Source organism: Oryctolagus cuniculus, chromosome 1 (genome assembly GCF_964237555.1).
Source record: "Oryctolagus cuniculus chromosome 1, mOryCun1.1, whole genome shotgun sequence".
Lineage (NCBI taxonomy): Eukaryota > Metazoa > Chordata > Mammalia > Lagomorpha > Leporidae > Oryctolagus > Oryctolagus cuniculus.
The window spans coordinates 233901060-233919797 of NC_091432.1; the positions used below are offsets into that span (position 1 = coordinate 233901060).

The window sequence follows — 18738 nt, forward strand, 5'->3', positions numbered from 1 at the left end:
GTCATGTCCCTGGGTTTCGTGCTGATGAATTGGGCATCCGTGCCTGGCCCGTAAGTGTTGGTCCAGCCCGCTATCAGTTTCCATTTTTTGTGATCATGGCTTTGGGGGTGCTCTGTGTAGTAGTGGGGTCTTAATCCTTTTGTGCAGGCCGCTGTCCACCCTTCCTGCCCACCCCTGGACGTCTGCTTGTGTCCACGACCACAGCACTCACGCTGAATTCGTCATACGTCTTGCCCAGGCCCTGTGCTGTGAGAGCGTGTGGGACGCACAGTGGGTCCTCCTCATCAGTGACTGCAGGAAGAGCACCTGTTGAGTGCCCCAGCTGTCCCAGGGTGAGGACTAAAGGAAGCAGAAGGCGATTTTGATCCACTGTTACTAGACTCAGGGAGACTGTAAAAAAAAGCATGAAAGTGGATTTGCTTTGGCTGGAACTCTGGTTGCTGGAGGCGTGGCATAATGTGCTTGTCTTGGAGTTTTTGTCCAGTACCACCGTCTGTGCAGGCCAGAACGCAGCTGTTGAGCCTGGGTTGACTGACAGCAGAACGGATCGCCCCGTCTTTCCTGTCGGCAGTGGCGTCCCAGGTTCCCCGGGCATTTAATCTGCAGGCCTGGCTCCAGCACCTGGCAGCCTTGTGACCTTGGACGAGTTACTTTCCTGTGCTGGTTGAACTTGAACGTTCTCTGCCAAGCAGGCTGACACAGTAGTCTCTCCCAGAAGGGGTGGTTGTGCGGCGTCAGGGCTGTGAGTGCTTAGCAGGATGCCCAGCCTCAGCAGTGCCGAGGCCATCAGCCTGGGCGTGCAGCTGTTAGGGTTCCCAGTGTGTTCCAGGCTGCCGCAGATCGCCTGCTCGGGCACCTGACGCTGGCTGCTGCCCACGTGTGGGTGAAATTAATCCTGTTATCCGGAAATGGCTTTTCATAAACTACGAGTGCAGGGAGACTTTCCCTCTGGTGCGCAGAGAGGGACCTGGTTAGCCGTTGGCGGGGCTCGGATGGTGGGTGCTTTGTTGGCAGATCTTGTGTAGCTGCTGTTCCAGCCAAGCCTGGACCTTCGGTTGCCCAAGCATGCAGGTCCGGATTTGCTGTCAGTCCGTGAATTCACTTACTCATTCCTCAGAGCTGCCTTCACGTGCATTTTTGGCCCTTTTCTCCACCGCCTTTGGGCAATGTTTATTTTCAGGCAGGATTCCTCAGAGTGCCTCTGGGCCCAGGTGGCCCTCAGGCGGCCGCTGCAGCAGAGGGAGGGTCGCCGTGGTGGGGCAGGAGGCGGGCAGGAGGGCCCAGCTCGTGCCTGCTTTCTGGGGAGTAAAAACGGACATTCCAGATCAGATTTTGTTTGGGAATGAAAATAATTCTGTGGTCACCAAATGGAGAGGAGACAGCAGGTGGCCCTAAGCAGGACTTGGTCCCCACTTACCTGCAAGGACTTGGGGCCGGTTCCAGCCAGTTCTCGTCTCACGAATCTGGAGAGATCCTGTGACCTCCAACCCACAGAAGCCTCAGCCGACTTCCTGACAAAAACGCATGGTATTCTTCCTACCATGGGATCAAGGCTGCTTGAGTTTGGAGTGTGTGCTGATAAATAGAAACTCAGTAGATGTTTGGAAGTTGGTTAAAGGCCTCCTGGTCTGACGCTTATGAAAACCAGCTGGCAAGCAGAGAGCCAGCTGGGTGTGGTCGAGCCAGGCCCCAGTGTGGCAGCACTTCAGTGGAGAGACATCCAGATGATGATGTGTTTTATCTCGGAGCCGTGCTGTATGTGGGTGTCCGTAAACGTCTTTTGTGGAAGCTCATAGAGTCGGTCCAGCAGGCTTTGAGGGCCGTGCGGGACACCTGCGTTTCCCCTGCCAGGCCGACTGATTTGCTGCCCCTGCTCTAAGGGAACGTCAGCCTGAAAGAACCGTCCGCAGCCTTTGTCTGTGGAGAGTGAAGTGAGCAGGTGGTAGGCCCTGCCCCAGGGGTCGTTTCCATAGCATAGGGACGCAGGTGATCGCCTTTTAGCACCCCAGGTGTGTATCAGAATCAAATCCCAGATGCGGTGGGTTATTTACATGCTTGATGTTTAGAAATGGCCGATGCTGGTGAGTTCTTGTCCAGACTCTCAGTCAATGGGGAAACTGAGGTCAGTGCTGTGCTCAGCAGGTGTGAAGCTCCGTTGGAAGGGAGCCGCTTGAGAAGCAGTGTGGGTGCAGGCCTCGTGCAGGTCTAGTCCGGGGCGCTCCTTGTTCCAGCACCGCCTAGGCTCTGCTCGCCAGAACGCGGCAGGTGCCCTGTAGTGTTTGTGGAATGGTTGCGTTTACTGGGAATGCACAGTTCCAGTAATAGTTGTAGACTGACTAATGTCGCTTAGCCCAAGTGTAAATCCCCAGGAGTGGGAGTGACTCCTGTCTGTGCACTGTCTTTTCTGTTTTCCCTGGGGTGCTGGGGTGGGAATGGGTGACTCAGAGAAGATGGGCTGCATCAGGGGGACACACGGAGACCACCTGTTTGTGTCCGCTCTAGCCTCTGTCCACAGGCACGGTCAGGGCAGAATCGAAGAAGGACCTGTTTTTGTGTCAGTGAGCTAACAGACTTTAAGACTTTCTAGCAATATTTATGGAAAAAAAGTGTTTTCTGGTCAAATTTCATAATTTTTTAAATTCTACATTGATATGTGAAAGGCAGAGTAGTAGAGAAAGAAATATCTCCCATCTGTTGGCTCACTCTCCAAATGGCCGTAACAGCCACGTGTGGGCCAGGCTGAAGCCAGAACCCAGGAGTTCCATCTGAACCTCCCATGTGGGGGGCAGGAACCTCCAAACACTTGGGCCGTTATCTGCTGCCTTTCCAAGTGCCTTAGAGGAGGCTGGACTGGAAGCAGAGCAGCTGGACTTGAACCAGCACCCTGATAGGGGATGCCAGCACGGAAAGCCGTGGCTTAGCCCAGCGCGCCGCAGTGCCAGCCTTTCCGCCTTGAATTTTTTTTTTAAGGATTTATTTATCTATTTGAAAGAGTTGGGGGGAGAGAGAGATCTTCTGCCTGTTGGTTCACTCCCCAAATGGCTGCAGTGGCCAGCACCAGGCCTGGCCGAAGCTGGGAGCCAGGAGCTTCCTGTGGTCTCCCATGTGGGTGGCAGGGCCCTAGCACTTGGGCTGTCTTTTCACTGCTTTTCCCAAGTGCGTTAGCAGGGAGCTGGATTGGAAGTGGAGCAGCTGAGACTTAAACCAGCACCCATTTGGGATGCTGGCACCACAGGTGGTGGCTTTATCTGCTATGCCACAACACCAACCCCCATGGTGAATCTTTTTTTTTTTTTTAAGATGTATTTATTTTCTTGAGAGGCAGAGTTACAAACAGAGAGGTCTTCCATCTGCTGGTTCACTCCCCAAATGGCTGAAACAGCCAGAGCTGGGCTGATCCGAAGCCAGCTAGGAGCTTCTCCTGGGTCTCCCATGTGGGTGCAGGGGCCCAAGCACTTGGGCCATCTTCTGCTGTTTTCCCAGGCCACAGCAGAGAGCTGGATTGGAAGAGGAGCAGCCGGGATATGAACCAGTGCCCATATGGATGCTGGCACTGTAGGCGGCAGCTTTACCTGTTATGCCACAGCACCAGCCCCCCACATTGAATCTTAACATGCCTGATTTCTTAAATGGTTGATGGTTGCCTTTTATTCGATTGGTGTTTAGTTATGAATTTGAGTGAATGGAGGTGTCTCTGTGTGCAGCTGTGTAGAGGCCTTAGGACAGGGCAGGGACGCACTGGTTCTGCTCAGAAATGTGTGTCTTTACCCTCAGGGGAACGCCATGCTCGGGGTGTGGCTGCTGTTTAGCATTTTTCAGCATGATGCAGAAGTGAGAGATTCTGGAATATGCTTCTTAATTAGCTCTGTGGCCACGGCGGGGCCCATGTGGGATAGGGTCATGTCCAGCTTGTCCTGCGTGTCCTGGTCCAGTTTTGTGTAGCACATGGTAGTGTCCAGTAGAATATCTTAGTAAAGGAGTGTATGAGTTTCCTGTTGCTCAGGTAGCAAATTATCACACATTTAGTAGCTTAAAGCAACTTGAATTTATTCTTAGAGCTCTAGGGCTCAGAAATCTGAAAATGAGTCCTTTTTTTTTTTTTTAAGATTTATTTATTTTATTGAAAGAGTTCCAGAGAGAGAGAGAGAGGGGGAAGGAGGGAGGGAGGATTTCTATCCGCAGGGCTAACGCCCCAGATGGCCGCAACGGCTGGAGCTGTGCCAATCTGAAGCCAGTAGCTGGGAGCGTCTTCTGGGTCTCCCACCTGGGAGCAGGGGCCCAAGAACTTGGTCCATCTTCTACTGCTTTCCCAGGCCACAGCAGAGAGCAGGATTGTAAGTGGAGCAGCCAGGACTTGAACCTGTGCCCATATGGGATGCCGGCACTGCAGGCAGCGGCTTTACTGGCTATGCCACCATGCCGGCCCCTGGAAATGAGTCTTAATGGAGCTAAAATGAAATTGTTAGCAAGACTGCGTTCCTTCTGGAAGCTGCGTGCATTCTTTGGCTCACCCTTCCTCTGTCTTCAGTCGTTCTCCAGCCTCTACGTCTGTGGTCCCAAGGTCCTGACCCTCCTGCCTCTCTTGCAAGGACCCTCGTGCTTGGGTAATATCTCCCCCCAAGACCCTTCACTTGGTGACATCCACAGAATCCTTCTTGGCATAAGGAGGTGACACTCCCAGGTGTCTTGGATTGTAATACAGCGTTTCATTTCAGGAGCCGCCTTTGGGTCTGCCATCCTCTTAGCACACTGGCTGCCTCTCCTGGCCTGGGTGACTTAAGTGCAGAGTGGTGAAGTGGGAACTTACTGTGGCACCTACCACCAAGTGCCTTTGATTAGTTGGATGTTTCTACAGTCGCTAAGAATATGTAATTAACATGCCTAATCTTTTCCTTACATAAATTCTGGTGATGGGGAGTAGTGGTCACTTGCTTGGTTTTTTGGTTTGTTTTTGTTTCTTAATCACGTTTGGAACCTCTAGTTGAAGTTGGGTGTAGGGTGAAAGGCAGTGAAACTCTCAGTACTCCCTGGCCCCGGCGGGCATGCAGTGTTTACATTGAGAGCAAGCGAGTGAGTGATGAGGACAGTGCTGCTGGACGCCTGATGCCTGCAGGTCAGCACGTGGTGGGGAGAGGGGGATTCTCGGGTGTCTGTACGGGCAGGTGCACAGGTGGGCACCCTCTTGTCAGCCCTGGGTGCTGGCTCTGTTTCACTGGGGGTGACTTGGGGGGCTGCTTTTGTTGCCTAGGCAGATCTTTTTCCTCTCTCACACCTGTTGTACCACGTAGCTTGTCTTAAGCACTGATGTGTTAACTTCCCCAGTAAGATGAAGACAGAGTAGCTCCATCAGGCAGTCTTCAGGCCTCACTGCGGGGAACTCGTAATCTGGCCGGACACCTCCACGATCGCAGACTGGCTTTAGCCGGCACAAGTGTCTAGGTTGTTGGCTATGGATTCTGCAAACTTTGCTTGTCTTAGCGGCAGTGGTGCAGCTGGAAGGTGACACACCTTCACCAGGCCGCACGACCAGAACCCGCAGTGTGGTGAACTTGTTCTTCTCGTGGACTGGTTTGGGGGTTCACTGGGTGTCAGGATTTCTTCTGATAGCTTTGTGGAATGCATCCATGAGGGTGACCTGAAAGAATTTGACAAGGCATCTTCACAGCCCACTAAGGATTCAGGACTCCTAGAGCCCCAGCATGGCGTCCAGCGTGTTCCTTGGCAAGATGGAGGGCTTTGTGCAAACTTTTCTGATTAATACCATGGTGGCAGGCTTGCTGTGGGTTGCACCCTTAGGAACCGGGTGCTTGCAGCCACCACAGAGTATAGGACTCATATATGACGTGACCCTGCCTGCATCTCTATCCGCATGTTTGCCAGGGCTCTCTGTGGGGCACAGAGACCTGGCGGTGGTGCCGGCAGGGGACCCTCAGGAGAAAGGCTTTGCAGCCCACGGCCGCTTTCTGCACTCTTGGACGGCTGGCCTGTAGCTGATGGCTGTTGGCAGATGGGGGAAGAGAGGCCCATGCAGATGCTTCTCTTTGGCTGCCGTTTCCGCTGTGTGAGGAGCGCCTGCACCCAGCTGTGCCGAGTGGTTTGCTTACTTGGGTTGCCGGCCTTTGATTTGTCTTTGTTCTCCTTTGAGATGAGCAGCCTGGGCCTCAGTGTGCCGTGTCTCTCTCCCTGTCCTGGCTGTTCTGTTTCTGATGGCACACAGATGTTCTACAGGGGCGAGCATTGCTGTCTCACCTTGAAGAGCTGCCCTTGGGTTGGAGAGAGGGCTGAGTGTGGGAGAGCCTCCGCTGCAGGCTCTTGGTGTGCCATGGATGCTGCCGGTTCAGACAGAGCAAGAACCAGTAACAAGTGTGAGCTCGGGGGTGGCCCGGCCGATGGAGCGCTTTTGGGGTGTCTATGGGCACTTCTTACCTGTAAGTCAACTGCCTGTGGGCGGTGAGGGCGCTTCCTAAGGGTGAGTCCAGAGCTGTCTGCAGTTCTCCAGGCCAGCCGTGATCCCTGAAGTCTGCTGGATCCGTCTGCTGGATCGCAGGTTCCGGTGACTGACACTTTTTTTTTTTCCCTATTTCAAAGGCAGATTGGGAGCGGTGCCGAGAAAAATTTCCTTACTAGATGACATTTCATCGCAATGTCCGATCGTTTGGGGCAAATAACCAAGGGCAAGGATGGGAAAAGCAAGTATTCGACTCTCAGCCTGTTTGATAAGTATAAAGGGAAATCAGTAGACGCGGTCAGATCCTCAGGTAAGACGCAGGCTGAAGCCACTCCTCGCTTTCCCTTGATGAGAAACTCCCGAACCAAAGCCTCCCACGCGCCCAGAGTGCAGCCCCGTCTCTGGGCGTGGGGTCCACTGGTGGCTTGGGAAGTAGAGGCACCCTCTGCCTCCTGTTGGTGGTCTGATCCTGCTGCAGTGGGTTGGTCTGGTGGCTGGAAGGGAACTTCATTTGCATTAGCATTAACTGTTTCCGGTTTCCTGGTTCTGATATTCTAAAACTTGGTGGGGAAGGTTCATGTTGATCCAGTCTGCAGCCCACGGATGGCCAAGGTGCCCTGCTCAGGCCCGGCCTGGGTGTAGGCACAGTCCTGCCGTACTGAGGACTTGCCCAGAGATGGTTGCCGTGTGGGGTGAGGTTTCTGGGCCCAGCTCCGTGCTGAGCCACCTCTGTCTCTGGGATCCTCAGGAGGAGCTCCTGAGGTGGCTGCAGGCCGCTGGTGTGCCCCTGCGTCTGCCCCGCTTGTTTGCTGAGCTCCGCCCTCGCCCCAGTCTGAAAGCGCAGCTGACTGCGGGGCCGCTCGGGGCTGCAGCTTTCCTGTGTGCTGTCTGTCCCGCCCTTTCCCTGCAGTTATTCCTAGACATGGCTTACAGAGTCTCGGGAAAGTTGCCACGGCCCGGCGCATGCCACCACCTGCAAACCTGCCAAGCTTGAAGTCGGAGAATAAAGGAAACGACCCCAACATCGTTATAGTACCCAAGGACGGGACGGGATGGGCAAACAAGCAGGACCAGCAAGACCCAAAGAGGTAAGCACAGGGGAGGCGCAGAGCGAGGCCGGGGCGGTGCTGGGCGGCAGCCCTGGCTGGAGACCCAGGAAGTCCGCGTGGGGCTCCTTCTCTCTGTGTGGCCTTGTGTGCCTCTTGCTTCCTCACTTCAGTTTCCCTGGCCTCTGGAGCCCACGCAGCTTCGTTTCTGTGAGCAGCCCTGTCCCCAGGGGTCAGTGTCCCTCGGTGCCTTATTAGGAAAGGCCTGTCCCTAAGGGGAGCTTATGCAATGACTTGGAGCCGGTTCCTGTGAGAGCCTCTGGGGACAGGGCTAGCGCTTAGGTCGTCCCCTCCCAGCGGTGGGTGTCCCTGTGGGCACAGCAGCTTCCCAGACCGAGGAGGCTGCTGCAGGGAGAACACGTGGTCCCCGTTGTCTGGGGTCTCGTGTACCACCTCCCGGCAGGCTCACCCCTCCAGCACCGCTCTCAGGAGGCCTTAGGAGGCCGGGGGTCTGGCGCAGAGTTGTCCTTAGAGAGTCAGAACAGCTGTGTGCAGGGCACATGACCCGGGTGCACCTCTCTGACTGTTCAGCCAGGGAGGCGAATTCGTCCTGGGAGGGAGGGACGACCTTGCCAGGGCAGGCAGCAGAAACCTGCTGTGGGCTTGCCAGTGGGGAACAAAGGCAAAACTCAGGTGCCTTGCACCATCTCACCCTGTGTGTCTCGTGCTCTCCCTGCCAGTGCAGGGAATCAGACAGCGGGTGGGACCCCGAGTGCAGCCCACCAGCCAGTGTCCTTCACATTCCAGCTTGTGGTGGGAATGGCCAGAGCCACTTCTGTAAAATTGTCCCCTGCAGTTATTTCAGGCAGAACGTAGAGAGAGAGTGACTGATCCAGCCACATGGTTATGAAGTCGTAGTGACTGGAGTAGGTCCCTGTCTGTATTTAAGCTAGCTTAGGAATCACAGTCACATTGACGTTTGTGTGATCTCCAGCTGGGTGTACCTGGGAGTCCTTTTCATTCTGAGCCTCTGAGGCCACCCTTGGGTGTGGGAATGGCACCTGGCTCCAGGGCTGGTTGTGAGGAGTGCTAACACAGGTCCAGTACTTCATGCAGGGCCTGGCCCAGAGGAAGGGTGTGGCAGGGGCAGCCGTGGTCGTCATTCCGTGCCAGTGGTACACCTCACAGCAGGAGCGCGCTGGCGTGCGGCTGCTGTTGGAAGTTCTGAGAGGAGAGGCAGAGCATCGCGCCTCCTTTCTCCAGTCTCTCCCAGCACTGGTGTGGAAAGTGTTGGGAGGCTCCAGTAAGGGCCGTCATTAAAACGCGCCCACAGGAGCTGGTGAAGAGGCATGCTGGAGACGGCAGCAGGCCCCAGGTGGCTCTCTGCTGTGCCTGGGCTGCAGCCTCCCAAGGGGCGTAAGGGAGCTGGTGGAGTGTGTGTGGGGGTGGCTGGCAGCAGGGAGGGTTCAGTGCTTGGGCTTGGGGAACACAATGCCGCTGCCTGGAAGCTGCCGTTTTAGTAGACGCTGACGTGAGAGGAGGGCCAGTGCAAGCCTTGGAAGAGTGTCTGTGTAGGATTTGGCTTCGGCTTACAGATAAAGCCACTGACGTTGGCTGGGTTCTTGCCAAGTGGGTTGCTGCCTTCCTGGCATCTCGTTGAGTGGAAAGTTGAATAGAAAGAGTGACTGGGAAGCCGCTGTGTCAGACAAGGCCGTCATTCAGAGTCCTCTCCTGTTGCCCTTGCAGAAGATTGCTTGTGGGCATGGCTGTGTTAGCTGGCAGTGTGGCAACTTTTTTTTTTTTTTTTTTTTTTTTTTAATTTGAAAGGCAGAGTTAATGAGAGGCAGAGACAGAGACAAAGAGGTCTTCCATCCACTGGTTCACTCCCCAAATGGCTGCAGTGGCCAGAGCTGTGTTGATCCAAAGCCAGGAGCCTGGTGCTTCTTCTGGGTCTCCCACGTGGGTGCAGGGGCCCAAGCACTTGGGCCGTCTTCTGCTGTTTTCTCAGGCCACAGCAGAGAGCTGGATCGGAAGTGGAGCAGCTAGCATTCAAACTGGCACCTGTATGGTATACTGGCACTGCAGACCAAGGCTTTAACCCACTACGCCACAGTGCCAGCCCCTGGCAATATGTCTTAAACTGAAAGCATCTCTGTATCCAGCAGTTCTGTTTCTAAGATCTTACAGTGTGTAAAGGTGTGTAAAGATGTGCGCATACAGAAATGCCTATTGCAGTCTTATCTCTTCCTAGGGAAAATACCCACATTGGAGACTGGCCAGATTATGGCCCATCCATTTCTATGTCATCATTAAAAGAAAGAGGTGGATAGTAGGAAACGATGTTCAAATATATTAAAGTAAAAAGTTGCACAAGTCCATATGGGGTGTATGAAGCCCTCCCTCTAGAGGATCAGATTGTGAAAAATTCTGTGTTATTATATATTTAGAAACTTCTTTTCAGGGCGGGTCTTTGGCCTAGTGGTTCAACTGCCTGCACCCCCCATCAGACTGCCTGGATTCAGTTCCTGGCTCCCGCTCCGTGTGGCTGACTCCAGCTTCCTGCTTGGGCACAACCTGGGAGGCAGCAGCGATTGCTCCAGTAGCTGGGTTCTTTCTGCCCACATGGGAGCTCTAGGTGGTGTGCCCAGCTCTGGCACTACCCAGCAGAATCCATTATAGGCATCTGGAGAGTAACCAGCAGATGGGAGCTCACAGCTTCTCTCTGACTTCTCAATTAAAAAAAATTATTTTTACTATGAGCTTGTACTTCTTTGTTAGCCACGAGAAGGTAGAAAAATTTGCTTTTGTCTCAAAGCAGATAGGAATCCTGGTCAGGGGTTGGGGCTCCTGTGACTTGCCTTCCCCACTCCCAACCCTCCGTCTCCTCCATTGTTTCCAGCAAGCTCTCCAGAGGCTCCACAGCAAGGCAGAGGGACGCCCTGTCTTGTAAACCGTCAGTGGGTGGAGCAGACGCGGCTCAGTTTCTCGTGGGTCTTTGCCAGCATAGGCCGTTGGGAGACCTTGCTCCCAGTAACTTGGGGGGACAGAGGGGTCCTTTCAGCTCGCCTGTGCTGCCCTCGTCCCACTGTGTGTCCTGCCTCTGTCCAGTTCCAGTGCGACAGCCTCTCAGCCGCCGGAGTTGCAGCCGCAGCCGGGTTTGCAGAAATCTGTCTCCAGTTTGCAGAAACCGACTCAGTCAATCAGTCCGGAGGTAGGTGCTGGTGGCCGATGGGTGTCGTCTCTGAGAAATGTGCTCTTTATTTGACCCGTTTCTCCCAGAGGCAGACTGACCCAGTTAGTGACTTTAGACAAGGGGCGTGGGAAATTGCCATGGCCACTGATGAAAACCTTAATGCGCAGCTTTCAGAGAAAGACCCCAGGTATGGGTTAGGACGTGGGCACCCACTGGGACTCCTGCTGATTGGCCGTGAGTGACGTCACTCAGGCTGACTGGCAGCTTCCTCGGGGTTTCCCTGGTGCGCTCCGTGGAAGTGACCTGGGACCGCAAGAGTGGCAGGCCGCAGGGGTCAGGAGGCAGCACGCCGGCAAAGCCCAGTCCCATTGCCTTGCTGCAGGGCTTCTTCCGGGCTCCGCGGACAGCACCCTGGATTGGCTTGTCGAAGGAAACCTTTCTTAGCTGAATGTCTCTAAGGGCGCGTGTCTGTTTGCCACATTGGGAAATACCTTGATTTGTCGCATGTTGAAAATGCTTTTCAAACAGAAAGCTGTGGCTTAATTAACTAAGCAGGGGCTCCTGATCTGCTTGTCCGTTGACACCTCACTGCATTTATGTAGATCCGCAGGATGGACTTAGCTGATGCTAGAAATCTAGATGAGAAATCTAGGAATCTTTTAGAGACAAAAAGATGTGTCAGCATGGATTTCTAGCATTCGCCAGCTCTCCTAACAACAGCTGGAACTACTGTGTTTTGGTTTTGTGTTGCTCTCCGGGCAACATCAAGTCTGGGAACGCTGTTCCCTTCTCTGTGACCGTATGTGGGAAGTCTGTCTGTCCGTCACCCTTTCTGCAGCCAACACTGAACTGTGCTTTTGAAATTGAAAAAAAGGAGCAGAGACTCTTGCTCCTACAACGTCCTGGATGCGTTCACACCTGGGCCTGATGGCCGGTCGGGGGAGGGCTGAGTTTGTGTCAGTTCCCAGCATGTGGCCCCAAGGTTTTTCAGCCCTGGCAGTCAGCAGACTTGCCTCTGGGGTGTCGACGGACAGGAGTTTGCCGAGCCCACTGTTGGAGACACTGTGTAAGGGCCTGGGCATCTCTTCCGAAGAGTCGCCGAGGGCCTAGGCTGCGGTGCGGGGGAGGAGCTGGTCGGGCCACAGCACCAGGCACCACATCCAGCGCTCATCTTCGTGGCTGCTGGTCCCCCTTCACTGTGGAGGGGATGCAGAGACCAGGGCTTGCTCCTCAGGTGATGCTGAGCTTCTGCTCTTGGCGTGGACTTGGCAGGGATCTTCACAACCCACTCTCGGCCCTGCGGGCCTCTCCCCAGTTTAGTGCCTGAAGGTGCAGGTGGAGGCTGTGTGGTGCATTGTGTGAGGAAGGGGAGCGAGAGCGGCCCAGTGAGGACTCCAGCCCCTGTGGCGTGTGTGGGTAGGGACACCGGTGGGCGTCACAGAGCGCCCCTGTGATGGGGCGTGTGTGCAAGGGGAGCTTGCTGAGCAAGGGGAGTGGCAGCCCAGCCGGCGGAGAGTCACGCTGCGCTTGGTTTGTTCTCTGCGCCTCTTCCTTGTGGGGAGGGAAGCCCGTTGAGTCTGTTGCAGATCATGCAAGTGAGCTCAGTGCTTGTGGACTCCAGGGGGCTTTTGGACACTCAGCGAGCTGGGAGCAGGTCTGGGTCGTGCCACTCTAGCTGAGTGTCTGTCGGTCACCCCTGGCTGAGCCATCGTTGGCGTGTGACTGGTCCCTTCCCAGGGTGTGGTGAGACAGCAGAGGGTAAACAGCGGGGCCGAGGGCTGGCACAGGCAAGGCCAGGTGAGTGGAGGAGGCCTGCCTTGTTGAGTGACGCAGTCAGAGGGTGCAGCGGCTGGCCCGTGTGGAGACAGCAGGCGTGTTTGCGTTCCCCTGGTAGCAGCGGCACAGGTTTTGAGACTCGTGCTGGAGTAGTTTGTGTCTCTGGAGCAAGACTGAGTGCTCTCTGTGGGCGTTGGTGACACCTGGTGGAGCGTTCCGGGGCACAGCACGAAGGCAGCGTGGGTCTGAGTCCTCGTCTTGCTGTAGAACCAGCGCCATGGTTTTGAGAGTCACTTCCTCCTTGTCCTCATCCAGAAGGTGGGTCTGGCAGTTCCAGTCCCCGGGACTGCGGCACCGAGTGGGTGCCGTGAGACACTGTGAAAGCTGTTGAGATCCGGACAGGGCTCGAGTGGAAGCTGCTGCCCCCACACATGGTTCTTACGCACTCGGGTACTGAATAGTGGACTCACTGAACTGGCTCTCTACTTTCTTCCTTCTTCCAGAACACAAATTCAGTGCCAGGTGGACCAAAGTCATGGGCACAGCTGAATGGAAAGCCAGCAGGACCCGAAGGTGGTGAGTGTGTGGGGGTGGGTGAATGCCTCTCTGAGCGGTTCTGGCACCCACAGCTTTGTCAGTCACCAGAGAGGGCCGTGTTCCCTGGGGCTCTTGCCTGTGCCAGAGTGCAGGGCTGCGGCTTGTGCAGAAGGCCGTCACCCCTGCATTTCACTGCGTGTCACTGCTGACGACGGTGCTCAGAGGAGGCTGCGCTGCCCGAGGGTGTCGCACCTGCTCAGTGGTTGCCGACACCCAGCTACTCCCTCCCTCCCCCCCCTGGCCCACAGGGAGGACAGTGTGGTGTGGCTTTAGCTTCACCCTGGGGGTTGGGCCGCTTGCTTTTGGACCTATGCACCAGCATGTTGAGCAGGTGCGTGGCCTCCTGCCTGAAGAGGACATGCTCAGAAGACGAGGTGTCCTGTGTAGAGCAGTGCAGGAGGAGAAAGGGGGGGAGAAAGACAAAAGGGAGAAGTGTTGGAGTTTTGGGGATTAAAGGTTGAAATGACGGGCCCAGAACAGAGAGCTGAAATGGTCCTGTGAGCCCCATGCAGGAGGGCAGCCAGGTGCCCTCTCCAGGGACCAGAGCCCTCAACCATGCAGGTTCAGGGTCCGCAAGCATTTTCTTAAGAGAACCAAAACTCCAGATTTTTCCATGTGAACTCCTGAGTTTTCAGCATTCGCTCAGACATTTCCAGCCCTGTGCAGGCTAAACCAGGCCCACTGTCAGGGGATCACGCTGGTGGGAGTGATCGTATCAGAGTGATGAGCGGGGGAGACTCTCAGTTGCTCGCCCTTCTGTAGAGGGGCGTTGGCTGCCATTCTCCGCTTCTTGCCCTGGTGGGTCCCCTCCGACCCCCACCCTCCCGTTATCCCCAACAGCCAGGGCTTCGCTAGGCTGGATCTTTGACGCTCCATTAGAAGACTGACCTCTAGATGGCCATGCCTAGCAGAAAGTGCCATTTTCAGTGGCAGTCGCTGTGGCTGAGGGCTCATGCCTCTGTCTCCAGGTGGGAGATGACAGACAGATCAGTCCATGGGCCAGGTGGATTTCATCACCCCAGCATCTTTTTATTTATTTATTTAATTGTTTTTGTTTTTGTTTTTTGGTGTTTTTGTTCTTTTGACAGGCAGAGTGGACAGTGAGAGACAGAGAGAAAGGTCTTCCTTTGCCGTTGGTTCACCCTCCAATGGCCGCTGTGGCCGGCGCACCGCGCTGATCCAATGGCAGGAGCCAGGTGCTTCTCCTGGTCTCCCATGGGGTGCAGGGCCCAAGCACTTGGGCCATCCTCCTCTGCACTCCCGGGACAGAATCCGGCGCCCCGACTGGGACTAGAACCAGGTGTGCTGGCGCCGCAAAGCGGAGGATTAGCCTATTGAGCCGCAGTGCTGGCCCTGCATCTTTTTTTTTTTTTTTTTTTAAAGATTTACTTATTATTTGAAAGGCAGGGTTACTGACAGAGACAGAGACAGAGAGAGAGGTCTTCCATCCGCTGGTTCACTCCTCAAATGGCCGCAGTGGCTGGAGCTGCCAGGATCCAGAGCCAGGAGCCAGGAACTTCCGGGTCTCCCACGTGGGTGCTGGGGCCCAAGCACTTGGGCCATATTCTACTGCTTTCCCAGGCCACAGCAGAGAGCTGGATCAGAAGAGGAGCAGGCGGGACTCTAACTGGCACCCATACGGGATGCCGGTGCTGCAGGCGGCAGCTTTTACCCACTATGCCACTGCGCCGGCCTCCCAACGTCATGTTCAGATGCTTGTGAGCAGACAGCTCAGGGTGACCCACTCCATGGTAAGGTCTGTAGAGCAAGGGGGGGGCTGCGATGCGCATGCAGGTCCCTCAGGGACTCTGAGTGCCGTGTGAAGAGGGCTCCCTAGACCTGTAGTGTGGGCCTTTGACTTTCTACCAGGGGAGAGGTTTTTTTAAGTGAATACAATTAAGAATTTTTATTTATGGGGCCAGTGCTGTGGCATAGCGGGTGAGGCCGTTGACTGCAGTGCCAGCATCCCATATGGGTGCCGGTTTGGTCCTGGCTACTCCATTTCCTATCCAGCTCTCTGCTAATGGTCTGGGAAGGCAGTAGAGGATGACCCAAGTCCTTGGATCCCTACACCTGCACAGGAGACCTGGAGGAGGCTCCTGGCTCCTGGCTTCAGATAGGCACAGTTCTGGCTGTTATGGCCATCTGAGAAGTGAACCAGTGGATAGAAGACTCTCTCTCTCTCTCTCTCTCTCTCTCTCTCTCTTTCTCTGCCTCTTCTTTTCTCTCTGTGTAGTTCTGACTTTCAAAGAAATAAATCTTTTGTAAAAAAAGAATTTTTATTTAGAACTTTTTTTTAAAGATTTATTTTATTTATTTGAAAGAATTAGAGAGAGAGGTAGAGGCAGAGAGAGAGAGAGATCTTCCATTCTGTTGGTTCACTCCCCAAATGACTACAATGGCCATAGTTGATCTGATCCGAAGCCAGGAGCCAGTAGCCTCCTAAGGGCCTCCCATGTAGATACAGGGGCCCAAGGAATTGGGCCATTCTCTACTGGTTTCCCAGGCCATAGCAAGAGAGCTGGATCAGAAAAGGAGTAGCCAGGACTTGAACTGGCACCCATATGGGATGCCAGCGCTGCAGGCTGGGGCTTTAACCCCCTGTGCCAGAGCGCTGGCCCCTATTGTGAATTGACATCACCCTTGTGGAAGACAGTTTGGTGCCGCCTACCAAAATACCCCAGAGTTTCAGTGGGAGGAGAGGATGTGTCTGTAAGTTACGCTTGGCTGTGTGTGAGATGCCTCACTACAACACTGTAACAGCAAGAGATCATGGTGCTTTAGTGAGACACAATTTAAATATGAAGAAAAATAAAGTTTTCTACTGAGGTGACAAGATCTCCAGTATGTGAGAACACGCAGGATGATCTGCATAGTGGGTTACCCATACTAAGTGCTGTGAATCTCTAGAAGGAGACAGAAAACTTGCGGTGGGTAAGAGAGAGGATTTATGCCTTTTATAACTTTCCATGGCACTCCACTTTTTTAAAAAAATTTTTATTTGAAGGAGAGAGAGATCTTTTCTCTGCTGGTTCACTCCCAAATGTCTGCAGTAGCTGGGGCTGGGCGAGGCTGGTGCCGGTGGTTAGGTCTCCCGTGTGGGTGGCAGAGTCCAAGTGCTTGGGCCACCTGCTGCTGCTCTCATAGACAGATGAGCAGGGAGCTGGATCCAAGTGGAGCAGCAGGGACTCAAGCAGTGCTCCGCCCCTTTTGTGGCATGCTGGCATTACAGGCAGCATCCTAGCCCGCTGCACCCTGCTGAGCCTGGCTTTTTCCTTTTGACCATGTGACTGTATTGTCTGTCAGAAGCAAACTGATTTGGAAAGTGGCTGTGCAGCCGGAATCTTCAGCAAGTGAGTGAGGCAGGCGGCGCTCAGGAGGCCCGAGAACAGCCTGGCAGGGCCCAGGTGCAGCCAGAGTAAGGACTTGGCTTCCAGCAGCCTCCTGTCTTGTGCTGGCCGATGTCAGGGCGTGGCGGTCTGGGCACGTTGCCCACAAGTGTGTATGAGATTCAGAATTCAGAAGGAATTTCCTGAACTGATAGCCTGTCCCCACACAGCAGGTGGTCTCTTGGAGTGGTTAACTTGAATCACCTGCCCGGAAACACCTAGGAGGATGGGAGTGTGTGGCGGGGCAGGGGCCGGGGCTGGGGGCTCTGCTGCGGCTCCTGGAGCCCCCCCCCCCCCCCCCCCCCGTGACCTGCTTTACTGCCTCAGTTTTCCCAGCCGAGCACGCTGTTGGGTGTGCATTAGAAGGCAGTGGAGCCTTTGGGACACTGGTGTTCCGGTGTGAGGTTTTGAGTTCTGCCCTTCGTCCTTTTAACCGGCGGAGGGTGAGTTTAATCGTGTCACAGCAGCACCTTCACGACTGTTGAGGCTGAACAAGGCACAGAATACACTGCCAGTCTTTTCCCAGGCAGCAGTTCCTCTGTGACATGGTGGAGGTCCTCTTCGGGGTTAACTGTCGGTGACCATGATGGGACCCTGGTCCTCCCCGCTGAGCAGGGCGGCAGGGGACTGTGGCCGGATGTGTCTGGCAGCCCCAGCCCTGGCTTCCTGGTGCCGTCTGTGAGGCAGCGGTGCCGAGTTACTGCCTGGGGACAGTTTGGGCTGAACTGTGCTGGAAACGGGGTGCCGCAGCGGGGCGCCCTGATCGATGCCGCTGCTGCCTGGCTGTGTGCTCCAGATGAAAGGAAGGGCGCCACTCGGCCTTGGCATGGAGCATCCAAACGAGAGTTCCGGAGCCTGCGGCGCCGGTGCTCTACGTGAAGGGACAGGAGGACTAAAGGCTTTTCCTGCATGAAGTTCGTAATACTGAGAATGAACGAACAACCGAGGAAGAAGCCATTCCCAGTGTCAGGAGAGTGAGACGTTGGGCCTTCTAGGGTTGCCGGAACTTTGTGGGAAGTGACAAACTGGAGCGGGCAGAGGCAGGACGACGAATGAGGGCGCTCCTGCCTGCGAATCTAGGGTGAGGGCTCGTGCGACCCTCAGCCCTGTGTGAGAGCAGCGGCCGCGCTCAGCTGCGTGCAGACTGCTGGGCGCTGCCCAGCGCAGTTGCGGGACCTCTGACACTTCAGCACGGAGGGAGGAGTGAGCTGGAGCGGCTGTGGCGTCCCGCCCTTTGTAGCCGGCCAGCCCCTGCTGTCACCTAGAGCTGCCAGGCAGCCCGGCCTCCGACTGCAGAGCCGGGATAGCCAGCAGCTCTGGGCCGCTCTCACTTGCTCCTCGTCTCTGGCTCTCTTGACAGGTTTAAGGGGCTCAAGCCGACTGTTATCCTTCTCTCCCGAGGAATTTCCGACGCTGAAAGCAGCTGGAGGGCAGGACAAGGCTGGCAAAGAAAAGGGCGTCTTAGATCTGTCGTATGGGCCAGGACCAAGCCTCCGCCCCCAGAGTAAGTGACCCCGGCCTCTTCTCTGGCGCCTGCTGGACTGGCAGCTGCCCCCTCTGTCTGTCCTCTCCCTTCAAGGTGCCGACATGCCGGGGTCTCCAGGCTTCCAGCTGGGAAGCCTGGCTCTTGGCCCTGTGCCTGATCCGGGCATCTGTTGGACACGCGTCCTCGGCTGCCTGAGGCTCACGTCTGCCTTGCCTGCCCCTTGGTCGGAGCAGGCCTGTCCCCTTCCCATCTGTCGTCCAGTTGCCACTTTAGCTCTGCTGGGCGGTTGAGGCAAGGAAGAATGGAGAGTGAGGGATGGATGGTTCAGGAGCTTGTTTTCTGAGCCAGTGTTGCCTTAGCAGAGTCCTGTTGGATCGCATGGGGCATTTGTTTAAAAGTCAGGTTTTCTCCCCATCCCCTCACACAGCCAAATTAGCATCGATATTTTTAACATGTTCCCCTGGGGATGGTTCTGTTGCCGGCCCAACACTGGCCTCTGCTGTCCCCTTGCTGGTGTCTGGCCAGGAGGGGCAGGGTTGTGCAGCATGCTGGACTGCGGGTGCGTTTTCCTCGGAGCCTTGGTGGGTCCCGGCTAAGGTGATGGTCAGGAGAGAGGGTTTCCGCCTGTTCTCACCGGGGATCCAGGAGCGGATCCTGTTCTCAGGTGCTTCATCTGCAGGGTCTTTTGTTTGCTTGTCCTGATTAATCCCCAGGGCCTTTACTGTTGAAGATGCAGCCACTCAGTCAGAACTGGTCAATTAAATGTTCTCCTGTGACAGGGCTGTTTGCTTCAAACGGACAGT

General features: G+C 55.3%; 1 protein-coding gene across 15 annotated transcripts in view; it reads left to right on the top strand.

The window, feature by feature from the left end:
• PRRC2B (proline rich coiled-coil 2B) overlaps nt 1-18738 on the top strand; it is an 85130-nt gene that overhangs the window by 21115 nt on the left and 45277 nt on the right. For 12 of the 15 annotated variants that reach the window (XM_051835384.2, XM_051835386.2, XM_051835387.2 and 9 more), the window contains exons 2-6: nt 6589-6758; nt 7359-7536; nt 10603-10705; nt 12967-13039; nt 17810-17953. In XM_051835384.2, coding sequence (XP_051691344.2) covers nt 6644-6758; nt 7359-7536; nt 10603-10705; nt 12967-13039; nt 17810-17953 — 613 coding nt within the window. In that variant the 5' untranslated portion in view covers nt 6589-6643. Of the gene's footprint in view, nt 1-6588; nt 6759-7358; nt 7537-10602; nt 10706-12966; nt 13040-17809; nt 17954-18738 lie in introns of those variants that run through there. The other 3 variants (XM_051835385.2, XM_051835391.2, XM_017337934.3) reach the window with 3 other exon arrangements.